The sequence below is a fragment of the Nicotiana sylvestris genome, chromosome 1 (genome assembly GCF_000393655.2).
Source record: "Nicotiana sylvestris chromosome 1, ASM39365v2, whole genome shotgun sequence".
Taxonomy (NCBI): Eukaryota; Viridiplantae; Streptophyta; class Magnoliopsida; order Solanales; family Solanaceae; genus Nicotiana; species Nicotiana sylvestris.
Genome location: NC_091057.1, coordinates 160,140,928 through 160,153,779, shown reverse-complemented (window position 1 = coordinate 160,153,779; position 12,852 = coordinate 160,140,928). Strand labels below are relative to the sequence as shown.

Here is a 12,852-nt window from a genome sequence, read left to right as displayed (position 1 = left end):
TTTCATTTCGTGTGATGATGATGTTTGACCATAATTTATAACCGAAGTATAAAATACTGTATTTAACGTATGTAGTGTTACGACTTTGGAGTCCCTAAATCCGCTCAGTGAAACCCATATTACCGACTTCATTTAGTTCCCAAAATATTTGTTGATATATGAAGCTACTCCTTCCACATAAACGTAGCAACCATACACTAGAATACTCGAAAGGACAAACTAAAAAGAGAGAGAGCCAAATAGCACCTCTAAAATTGACACACCAACGTCCACAAAAATGTACCCATTAGACACACTGCTTGGCATAAATGTAGATATCATACACTCTTTTGAGAGTGTGATTAACAAAACTTGGCAATACAAGATTAAAATAAGAAAAGGACATAATTTTTTTTAAAGCTTTTCTTCCACCTCCTGCCCATCTCCACCATCATCATAGCCACTATCTCAACAACCTCCATCACCACCTCCACCATCATCATATCCACCATGTCCACTATCTTGTTTCTCTAACTAACTGCTCACTGGCAATATATAGCTTGATCTATCTGTGGAGGAATTTGCTTGATCTCTGTTCCTAGTTCTTGTTCAATTCTGTACCTGCCAAATACAATCAATATCATAACAAACCGACACATGAAAACTAAATGTCCTTCTATCATTAAAAAGAATGAACTTTATGCATACAGATTGAAGCGATCCTCAAAAGTAATCAGGTTAACAGCTAAACCAAGGTGTCCGAATCTCCCTGACCGTCCAACCTGCAAAAACAATTATCAATGAGGAAATAGCACAAACAGATAGATAAGTTGATAAGCAAGACAAAGATCCGTAGCACATACCCTGTGCAAATACGTTTCTGAGTTCTTAGGGAAATCAAAATTGATAACAACATTGACTGCTTGAATATCTATTCCTCTAGTAAACAAATCTGCAACCATCATGAAAGAGCAGTGTTACTAAATCAATCAATTAACATATTAGACACTTCCCACAGGAACACATACGGATCCTGTAACAAAAAACTCTCAATGAGATTTAGGCATGCATCATGAAAGATCAAGTCAAGATTCATGTAAGAGTTAAAAGCTTAGCAACACCAAGAACATGGCAACACGGACAATGGAATAGATATTAGTGAAAGCCACAAATTCCATTTAAAGAAATGCATAAACTCCAAATAGTTATTGGTTATTGTTTTGAATTTAAATATCTATAAAATAATAAAATAAATATTTTATAATAAAAACGAAAATTTTAAAAAAAACTATCCATTCAAATTGGAAAGTAGTTTCAAGTTGTAGTTTTTAAGTTATTTTAAACTAAAAGAGTAAAAAAAAATGCCAATTTAAAATATCTTTTTTTTAATATTTTTTTTCTTTTAAAAAAAAAAAGTTTATTTATTCAATAAATATTATTGAGAATCTATGTGTTATTAAAAGGAGAGAAAAAAGCCCCCTCCTTAAGCCATGTGGCAGCCTAAAAAAAGTCACATGGAATAAGTAGTTAATAATTAGTTATTTAATTAATAATAAGTTATTGGTTATTGTTTTGAATTTAAATATCTAAAAAGTAATTAAAAAAATATTTTATAATAAAAAAAATAAAAAAACTGTCCATTCAAATTGGAAAGTAGTTTCAAGTTGGAGTTTTTAAATTATTTTAAAATAAATAAGTAAAATTATAAAAAATTAAAATATAAAAAGAAATTTACACATAGATTTTAAAATATTATTGAAAATAATAGAATAAAATATAAAAAATAAAAATATATATTTTTTGTTATATTATAAAAAGAAAGTAGCATACAAAAATTTAAATAAACTAATATGCTAATTGGGTATATCACATTGACAAATAAGATGACAATTGAAACCAATTAAAGCAATACAATCTAATTTAATCAAACAAGCCCGGCCACAATTTAATTTAATTAATATTTTTCAATATTGGCCGTGCATCGCGCGGATACGACTACTAGTACTAAATAATAAGCCGCACCTTTTAAAGAATTATTATGTATTTAGAAGTACTACTCCCTAAATAAGGATGAATCGTAGTGAACATGTGGACACTTTAACAAGAATTAATAAGGAGCATATTCACCAATCACTAAGCCACATTAAGAACAGAAAAGCATAGCAAGTATGAGTACTAGGAGTGTCAAGCAGATGCATTAACCATACCAGTACAAACAAGGTTCCTGCAGGCACCATTGCGGAAGTCATGAAACACCCTGTTCCTATGATCTTGAAGCATCTTGGCATGAATGTAGAAGCATGAATAGCCCAGCTCAGTAATCTTCTTCGCAAGAAGTTCCACTCTATTTACAGAGTTGCAAAAAATAATTGATTGGTTAATTTGAAGCTGCATCCAACAAAGAACCAGATAGAAACAGGTTAGCATGTGCGCGTTGAGCTATTTAACACCTATACTCCATTGTATAACCAGGACTAACCTTTGAGAAGAGAGTGTTAAGGCAGTGAATCTTCTGTCTTTCTTCAACAAAAGCATAAAATTGTGTTATACCCTTGAGTGTAAGTTCATCCATGAGGTTGATAACATATGGTTTGTTCAAATATCTATCTTTAAAGTCCTTGACAGTAACAGGGAATGTAGCAGAAAACATCAAGATCTGGCGATTTGCAGGTATGAAACGGATCAGCTGTACAATGGAAGGTTGGAATTCTGGTGAGAGAAGCTTATCAGCCTGAAGGACAAAAGTAGACACAGTTAGAATTTGTAATCACGTACGGTGTCTTCCCAGGAAGGTAGAATTAAGAGGGTGGGAAGGGGCAGAAAACAATTTATCCAATTCAAATGAAGTCATAATGTTAGAGAAGGCTGCTACAGTATATTTTGTTCTCAAAATATAAATAAAATTGCATCTAGACTTTGTAGGTTATAACTTTAGCATTCTAAATGTCAGCTCAACAAAATTGGGCAATGATCGTCTGATTTACTTACTCAAGAAAGGATTACCTCATCCATTATAAGCATGGAGCAATCCTTCAAAATGCACACTCCCTTTTTTGCAAGGTCAAGAATTCTTCCAGGAGTTCCGACAAGTAAATGAACTGGCTGATACAGTCTCATAATGTCATCCTTTAAGCTAGTCCCCCCAGTGGTAACCATGACTTGAATTTTTAAGTGCTTCCCCAGTTCTTTACAAACTTGAGATGTTTGGAGGGCCAATTCTCGAGTTGGGACAAGAATAACAGCTGCATATGAACGCACCAAACAACAGTCAGAAATGAAACTAAAACAGAATGATCTAATTGCGCATCTAGGGTCAATACTACACCATATTTTCCTCTTAATTTGCAGGGATGCTAAATCTATGTTAGGACCAATTATAAGCTCTATCATTAGAGCACTGTATCAAACATAGCTTGCTCGTGACCAAAATAAAAAGCAACATACTCACAGCACATTACTTCATGTGAAGCAAAGAAATGTAGCAACATAGACTATATATGATAGGAAAATGCCAGCAACATATGCTTCTAAGTTAAAACTTTCTATGGCAGGTCAAAATTTACAATATAATCTTGTCATTACACTTCTAAGTCTAAGTGACATAGTTGCTTATTAATGAGGTCATGGAATGGGCACCTGTCGAAATCTGGAAATGGCTTACATTAACTCAGAACTCTGAATGAGTCAAAAAAAATTGATAGAAGGCCTGAACTTAGCTCACCAGTAAATAAGCCAGCCCAAGTTTAAGCTCAGAACTGTTAAGATGAAACATAAAATTGAACTCAACTAGATTAAATTCAAGCCAACTTCATACTGAAAAAGAATTGTTTACGAGAGCCTTGTCCTTTTCTCTTTGGGAACAAGTATTTTACAAGCATGGGCTTGGATTTAAGTTCAAAACATTTTGATTTGGAATGGAGATGTCTTTCTGGATATGGGATATTAAATTCAAAATATATATATATATATATATATATATATATTTGCAAGAGCCAATACTTCCGGAACTTATTGTATTACTTGATATTACCTTAATTATTATACCTCCGCAATTGTAAATGAAATGCAATAAGCTCCATAGAATTAATCCAAAAAGAATTTTGTTTTAGATGATTAAAATGTGATATGGAGATACGAAAACCACTACATTACAATGTAAGAACAAGAATGGGAATCTACTTGAGGGCGGTGTTGTTAAAGGGTCATCTGAGGCGCGCTTAAGTCCTAAAGCTCGGCTAAAGACAGGTTGTGGCTTCGCCTTGCTTAAGTACCACTCAGTGCAGGCACTAAGGAGATAAAGCATGCACCTTATTTCCCTTAGCTCTGTCTCACAGAGAGCAAAAACAGAGAACGAATATAGCTGGTAGACTAAGACATGAATTGTTAAAAAGCGTTACGAATGTATTTTTTGTGATTTGGATAGAAAAGGGTAGCCCCGTGCACGAAGCATCCCCTTTCACGCAAGGTCCAGAGAAGGGCCCCACATGGATAAGAAAACAAAATTTTAGCATAAAAACTAGCTCCAAAAAAAGTAAAACTAGATCTTTTCATCTAAAATCAGAAATTTAAGATGGCTTCTAACCTAGATTTGATATAGTTTTTTACTTTACAAACTTCGCTTTACCTAGATTGATGCATTACACATTCTTTTTTAATTTTCTCTTCATGTGCTTTTCTTTGTTAAAGCCCACACTTTAGATCCGCTTTGCACTTAAAGCCCCAACAACTTTGGCTTCTTTTTTTTGAACTTTTGACTACTCTACTTGAGGAGCCTAAATGAATTCAGGCCCAACTCAACTAATTCAGCAAGGGAGCTATATGCCAGATTATGCAAGCTTTACTAGCAACTCAATCCATGCTCAACACCAACTTGTGTGTAAAGCTTAGTTTACTTGCAGCCCTAGAGGCACTAGGGAGTTCACAATATAACTATAAGATTCCTAGGTAAGAACCTTGAATTGCATTCTTGTCTTGATCAATTTTCTCTAAAGCAGGAATGCAGAAGGCAGCAGTCTTCCCAGTTCCATTTTTGGCCCTAGCCAAAATGTCACTTCCAGTTAGAGCAATTGGAATGCTTTCCTCTTGGATCGGAGATGGTCTCTCAAAGCCCTTTTCATAAATTCCCATAAGCAGTTCACGCTTAAGAAAGTAGTCTTCAAACTCATTTCCCTTGGTTGCTGTCACATCCTGCAAGGAAAAGTAGCAGCGAAACAATCAGTAATGCAAGTCCAAAGCAGAGGAGGATATAAGCAGAAGCTCAAATGTCATTCGTGTATGCAGAACAACCAGAAATAACCACCTAAACAACACTACATCATCACAGAAATTTTCCTAGAGCCAAAAGAAAAAAGTCAGGGATAAAAAAACACACCAAGTAAGACGGAGTGAGAACCCTGCTCTCAGTGAGTAAAATATCATAACTTAGATGTTACTATATTGTGCATAACTTAGTGTTAAAACACGCAAAAGACTATAAATGTAGACTTACAATGCTATGCTACACATCATATGAATAGCCTCGCACTCTTCTAGCATTTGTGTGAATAATATGAAGGCTGTTAAAACATGTAGAAAATTAGAAATGTAGACTTAGAAATCTATGCTACATATCATATGAATAGCGCCACTCTTCTAGCAATTGTGTGACTAATATGACATCTTTCAGCTGCTCTATATAAGCAATTTGTTTTTGCTTTACAGTTCACTGTCAGACCCCACTCTCCTAATGGGTTAAATTAGGAACAAGAGCATTTGCGTGGCCCTCAAGCGCACAACTACAGAGTTAGATCAATCATAACATGGGTGAGGAAGGCCAAAGAGGGAAAATTAACAAAATACAAGCTGAACTGCCACAACTAAGGGAAAATCTCAGCAGGAGAAATGTCACTGCCTTTGTCCCAAAAAGATAGCCTACTTTCTTCGTTAATCCATCACAATGGCGATCGCTTAAAAGAAATCTTTTACCCACTTCATATAACACCAAAAAGTCCTCTGGCACCCTCCACTTATTTTCAGTACGATTTTGCATTGTCTTATTCTCCAAAAAAAAAAAAAAAAAAACCAACAACTCCAGATAGAGGATCTGTTATAGTCCTCATTTAGATGTAACATTTGTTTTCTGGATTCTCAAAAATAAAACAACTCAAGGGCTGAAATCGATAGATATTTCTGCTCTTTAGGCACATTATCTGCAAGTATTCCATGACAAAATTTCAAGGGTCAAGCTAATAGTTTACGACATGCTAGTTGAACGCCTCATTTCTTACAGCATTTACTAATGATTCGAGTCTTCAGCAACAATTGATCAATGAAACTGCTTATAGCAGATGGAAAACCACTAGGTTGTATGAGACAAATAGATGAAATTGACATTGAGAAGAAGGAGAACAAACATGGTCACAAGCATGTTGTCACAAAGAGAATACAATCATATTGAAACGCACGAAAAGAGAACAGTTCCAATTTACCTCCGTTCTGTATCGAGTATCAGGTGATGGTATCTTCAACTTAGCCTTCCAATCTTGTGAACTGAATAAAGGGGACAAGAGAAGAAAAGGAATTGATTTATCACTATCCCAGCTATGGTTTAAGAAATGTTCGACAGAATAACTTTAATGAAATAATTCAAATTCGTCACTAGCGATAAATGAAAATCAAAAACGTCCTAAATCTGTCAATCAAAAATGATAAGCCAATGAAACATTTTGGGAGAACAAAAATCCTCCCTTGATATACTGTTTGCAGTTGATAAGAGAAATCATCCTTCTTTTCCTTCAGTGTTTCTCGTATAGAAGCTAAAGTCTCTTCCAAATTGCAGGCGTTTGTTGGTACCTGGCTCCCTGACCTTGAAAGTTCCAATCATAATGACTTGAGTAAGATGGGTAAACTAAGCAAGGATCTTCCCCCTGACATTCACATTGTTGCAGCCGTCATAATGAGACTCACAACCATCTCTTTAAGCATAGTCCTACAGATTCATTCTTGGGAAAATCTGGTTTCACAAAATGCTAGGACATGATGTTAGCAGTTGAAGGTCTGATATATCGAGGAAAAAAAGTTTGGGTGTCTGGACGATTGTCTCACAATGCTTCGATTTGGTGCATGCGGACTACAACGTATAGAAGAAAATTTTTAGGGCCAAGACAGATGAACAATATTCGTCTAGGAGGAAGTAGTTTCTAGCAAGCCTATTGCTAGGCATATAATAGGAGAGCTCGGACCTAATAGGAATCATTGCATGTACGAAAATTAGATTCGCCAATATCTTGCTTGATCAAAAAAAGAAAAAAGACTCGCCAATATCTTGGATATCCAAAAATCGCCTCCTCACAAGTTGGCTGCATATCCTAAAGTTCTTAACCAATAAAGCAAGTTAATTGCTGTGATTATTATGAGATTTTTGATGTGCTTAATTTGGTTAAGAAACCAAAACACTGAATACTCTAGCTTGAGCATAGTCATATTCATGGTCCAAGCTTATTACAACCTGAAAATAAAATGCTCAAGCTTACCTACTATACTGGAAAAAGATATCGGGCCCAACCATAGTTTATGTTGGTACACAGAGAGTCATGTACTCACACGTGATATTGTGGTCACAAGCTCTGATCCTTAAATGCAGATCAGCTTTGACTCAAGCAATCTAAGGAAATGACTCGCATGCACCCCACCAAAAACCTAGTCGAGTACACACATTCTTATAATAGTCCTACTAATTTACAATCTATTTCTTTCCATCCATCAACAAGTTCCCTATATTGCCCTACATGATGACTCAAACTATTTAAAAAAATAAGCGATTCAGAAAAGAAGTTAGCTAGCTTTAAGTCCATGACCTGCAACACTCAAAACATCAACTATACCAATATCTCTAACTTGACCAATTTGTTCACTTACCACTTTGTAGTTTGTACAAACAAAAATCTCTAATTCAGTGCGACATATCAATCATACCATATAGTAATCAACAAAAATTCTCGCCTCGATCCCAAACTAGGTGGGGTCTGACTAAGTGAATCCTCTAATTCATTACAGTACTCAATAATTTGAGTTTTAAGACAAATTAAGGGTGAACTATAAATTCTCTAAATCTTACACGTATTCATACATTCTATGCACAACAAAATGAAAATAAAGGGAGAAAATAAACCCGACCTCTGGTCAACGGCTTCGGCCTGTACAGTCTTTTCAACCTCGTCAACCGTAGAATCAGCAGATGGCGACTGATTCCTTCTGAGCCACTGCTGTGTTTGCTGGTTCTGAAAATGCTGCTGCTGCTGTTGGTGCTGATAGGGCAAAGGACCTCTCTGTATATACTGTTGAGGGTTTCTAGGTTGAAAATTAGAGTTAGTATTTGGATGCATACTCCCGCTGCCTCCACCCCCACGGCCCATTCCCGGCGGTTGAAATCTTGCTCTCGGATTCATCACTAATTAGGTATCTCCAAAAACTAAAGAAATTATCCAATTGAAACACGCAACAATTATGCACGAAAACGTTCCTAGCTTAATTTCTGATTATAGCTCGTTGACAAAAGTACGATCTCCGGCAACCAACGGCGATTATATGTGCGTTCTCCGGTGACTGAAGTATTACGAAAATTCCGCTAAAAATTCGAGGAAAATTCGAAGTAGAAGAAAATGGAGGTGTAAATGTTAATCATTCACATCTCCGGACATTTTGTTTTTACTGGGTGAATCTTAATTATTGCCTATTTTTTTTATTTCACAACCACTTAACAGGTTTGAATAAGTATGAATCTTAATTATTCAGATCTTGATTATTAAGTGTATTTGTTTTTTTACTTCACAACCACCTAATGGATCTTAAATCTTAATTACTCAAACATTAAGTACGTTTGTTTTTAAAGTCTTAATTCAGAACTTGATCACTAAGCGTGTTTTTTTTATTTCATTAAGATTCTATCACATATTCATTATTAACTATTATCACTACCTACCATTATCAACTACCGTCATGCCACCACTACCACCGCTACTACCACCACTACCACCACCACCATCATCCTCAATCATAGTCGCCACCATTATCGTCCATCACCATCCACCATCCCCACCACTTCGACCACCATCATTCTCGCCCACATTCAATACTTATCCAACTCAACTACCACAACAAACCACTCCATCACCATTAACAACCACAAACGGACACCGCCCATCGTTATAACCTACCACCACCTTCCTCAATCACAAACCGTCGCCCGCCATGATTAACTAACACCACTCATCACCACCATCCTCAATCATAATCGACACCACTAACAATCACTACTATCTACTAGCATGAACCACCATCATCAACCAAAACTACCACCAACCACCCCCTCTAGTCGGTATTCACCGATTAGCCATCATCACCAATAACTATCATATTTTAAAAAAACATATATTTTGTTGATAGAATATTAGATTAGTTAGTATTTTATGTTTATTATTTTTTAAATAAAGATAAATTTTATGTATTCAGATGTTAAAAATCAAACAGTCTTAATTTTTAGTATTTAAATCTTAATACATATTTTAATATATTCAGATGTGTATTCAGATTCGAATGTCTTAATTTTAATACACATCTTGATATTAAGATGTGTATTCAGATTCAGACGTGTTAATCTTCAAGAAAACAAATGAGGCCTAAAAGGGCGTGGGGAGAGATTTGTTAAAAACCTAAAATCACTAAGGCATGAATGTATTTATAGCTTTTTGCGAGCATTAAGCAATAGAGCTCTTAATTTACTAGTGGAAACTCTTTTAAAATATATTAATTATTTCAAACTGTGATATCTGTTATTTAAGCATATTATATTGCATTACTTTAAAAAATAAAAATTCAACTTCCATTTTGATTTTTAATATAATATATCTAATAAAAAAATCTATATGTAATTAAAGGAAGCAGATCATAATCGAATAATATCTTTTATTATATTATCCACTATTTTGTATTACTGTATTATAATATATATATATATATATATATATATATATATCTTACTCTTGGTATCTTTTTCTATTTTATTCTATTTTTCCATTTTTGTGTATTATGTACTTACTTTATTTTCAATTAATTCAAAGTATAAATGTCCTCGTATTATCTCTATTTTCCTATTTATACATTTCTCAAAACTACGTGATATTTTAATTAGTTTTCGCATCTAACATTTTTGCATATAATTAGAATAATATCATATTTAGTACTAATTTGTGATATTGAATTTGTCCAAACTAAAATCAAATTTGTTATTTTATTATAATATCTACTAATAATTTTTATTTTTATATTATGTGTCATAACCAATTCAATTCTTCTTCTCTTTTATTTCAATACACAAAATGCAGTTTCACAAAAATCCCAAAATTCGAGGGAGAAATCATACAAATATTTTCTTTACTATCCTAATCTATGTGAACAATATGAACTTTTACCTTGTCTCTTACATTGAGGTCAAACCAATTAATAAGTAAGTTCTAGGAGTATTGCACCCTCATAATTATTTGTTTCTAAGCACCCTAATCTATTGCACCCTGATGAATTTATAATTCTAAATATAAATTGTATAGTTTTACTCATGGATCAAATTCACCTACCTCACAACTCTTTGGGGGTAGTTCTTTCAGCAAAAAATTATTACCAAAATTTTGAGCAAAGTAAGCATACGACGATTTCGAAAATAAAATCTTAAATTTTAAAAAATCACTTATACAAGTATCAATATAATTTTTCTTGCAGAAGATGCTTGTCATTTGATGTCATAGTTTCCCGTTCCCATGTAGATCCAACTGTATTCATCTCGTACCTTTGAGAAGCCAAATAGGTCAAATAGTTAGATGCTCAACGCCATTTATTTTACAAATAAAAATTTCAAATAAAATAGCGTCTGAAACAACTATTTTAAAAAAAGCGATGAGCACTCACATAAATGCACTTTTAATTAAAAATATTTCACTTATCAACTACTACAATATTAACTCGTGACTCTATTCTCATACATAGACCCCTGTTAACCAAATCTCAGATGAATATTTGCAGAAAATTTAAATTAGCAACTTCAAAAACTAAATAGAACACATTCACTTTTATAAGCCACCAATTCACAATTCATGATTCAATCTTGAAGTTCAATCTTTATTTTTAACAAAAATATATCATCAAAAAAAAAGAAAATTATTTATTTTTCTGGAATCTTAAAATTGCATTTAGAACATAATCATACCATCATCCACCGAACCTCAAAATACTTCTTTTAATGATGTGGATTCTTCACTATGCAATAGACTGCATCATTGTGGCCATCTGTTGCTTCAATGAATGGTCTTGAAAAATTTGAAAAAATCAAATCAAAGATCATAATAAGAAACTTAGAGTAGGGAAAATAACTTTCTCTAGTAATTTTATTGTATCTACGATACGAATATATTTAATTATCTTCTCTCAATCAGTTTGATAACTTTTAATTTGGACTCCTTTGTGATCTTGAGACTTCTAGGTAATCTTAATACTCTCTCCTGAAGTAAAAGCCGGTTTTGAATCTTTTATTTTTGCCTCATGAAAGATTTTAAACTTGAGCATTTCTTTCTCTTTTGTAAAATATGTCACCACTGCAATAAATAATTTTTTCCATAATATAGTAGTTCTTCATCGTAGTAAATATCTCCTTGCTAGATTATATAATATATTCTAAACCTTATTCATATAATATTTTCTTCTTTGTCTTATTTTATATAATGTGGCAAGTCTCAGCGATCATATATTGTTATATGATAATGATATATTTTTTACTTATTATTCGATTTTTGGTCAGTAACATGTTTCAAAAAAAGCTTTTTCCGTCCATTTTTACGACAATGTCAATAGAATATCTTATACATCATTTTTTTATTACCTAATTATTTTGTGAAAGTTGCATATTTCAAAGAAAAAGTATAAGAATCTCTCTTGCCATTCTCTTAATTATATTGACTAAAAGTATTAATTCAAATTTTGAAAAACCTGTCAATAGGAAAAGGTATTTGCATAAATTTTACTTAGAGCAATAATATAGAAGATAGATTAGTTTAATATAATACAAATAAAAAATAAAAATTATTTCAAAAGCAAGGGATATTGGATGTGAACTATCGATTCTGCCTAGGTTAGATACTATTTCCTTATATTATGTTATCTAATTAATGCTTACTTTATTACCTCTTTTGAAGAAAACAATGAATATTTATTTCTGTACGTTGTTTTCTCTAATTAATACTTACTTTAGTTCCTCATTTTAAAGTGCATCATGAATATTATTTGTCATATGGTAATTATAAATATGGTAATTATAGTTCCTCTTTTGTTGATCGTCATAATTTTTGTTGCTTCAAAATTTCGATGCTAAACATTCTGGTAATCGTTAGATTTTTGGTGCTTCAGAATTCTGGCAAGTGTGTCTTAAAATTCTAACGCGGAGTAATTTTTTCAAAAAAAAAATAATGAAATCAAAATATACATAGTGGTTAAAAAAGATCCATCCAGCCTACTTTTCAGTTACTATTACTAGTACTTCTTTTTTTAGAGACAAAAATTACTGTTTATTAATCATTGGACAGACGCACTTTGGTGTTGTGTGCTAGAGTTGTATCTATTTTAGTAAGCCAACTAATGATTTCAATATTTGCTTTTAAAGGGGCCGGATTGCAAGTTGATAAAGAATAAAAAAGAAAAAATATATAAAGAGATACTTGAAATTGACTCCAAATGTCTATCTCACGCCCAACTTATCAGGTGACCATATAGACACTTTATATTTGGTTTTAGTGTATCAGGTAAACACACGTGTCTGGAAGGTATAATGCGTTAGATACAGTCGCTCCTACG

At 33.1% G+C, this 12,852-nt stretch overlaps 1 protein-coding gene across 1 annotated transcript; it reads right to left on the bottom strand.

Moving 5' to 3' along the window:
• Nucleotides 1-203: 203 nt before the first annotated feature.
• On the bottom strand, nt 204-8,674 carry LOC104240859 (DEAD-box ATP-dependent RNA helicase 8-like). The gene is made up of 9 exons (XM_009795751.2): nt 8,134-8,674; nt 6,447-6,507; nt 4,932-5,166; nt 2,983-3,221; nt 2,459-2,710; nt 2,187-2,367; nt 843-931; nt 688-761; nt 204-600 (listed from the first exon to the last, which is right to left on the bottom strand). Exons 1-9 carry the CDS (start codon nt 8,403-8,405, stop codon nt 522-524), a joined length of 1,482 nt encoding a protein of 493 aa, XP_009794053.1. The 5' UTR covers nt 8,406-8,674; the 3' UTR covers nt 204-521.
• Nucleotides 8,675-12,852: the final 4,178 nt, after the last annotated feature.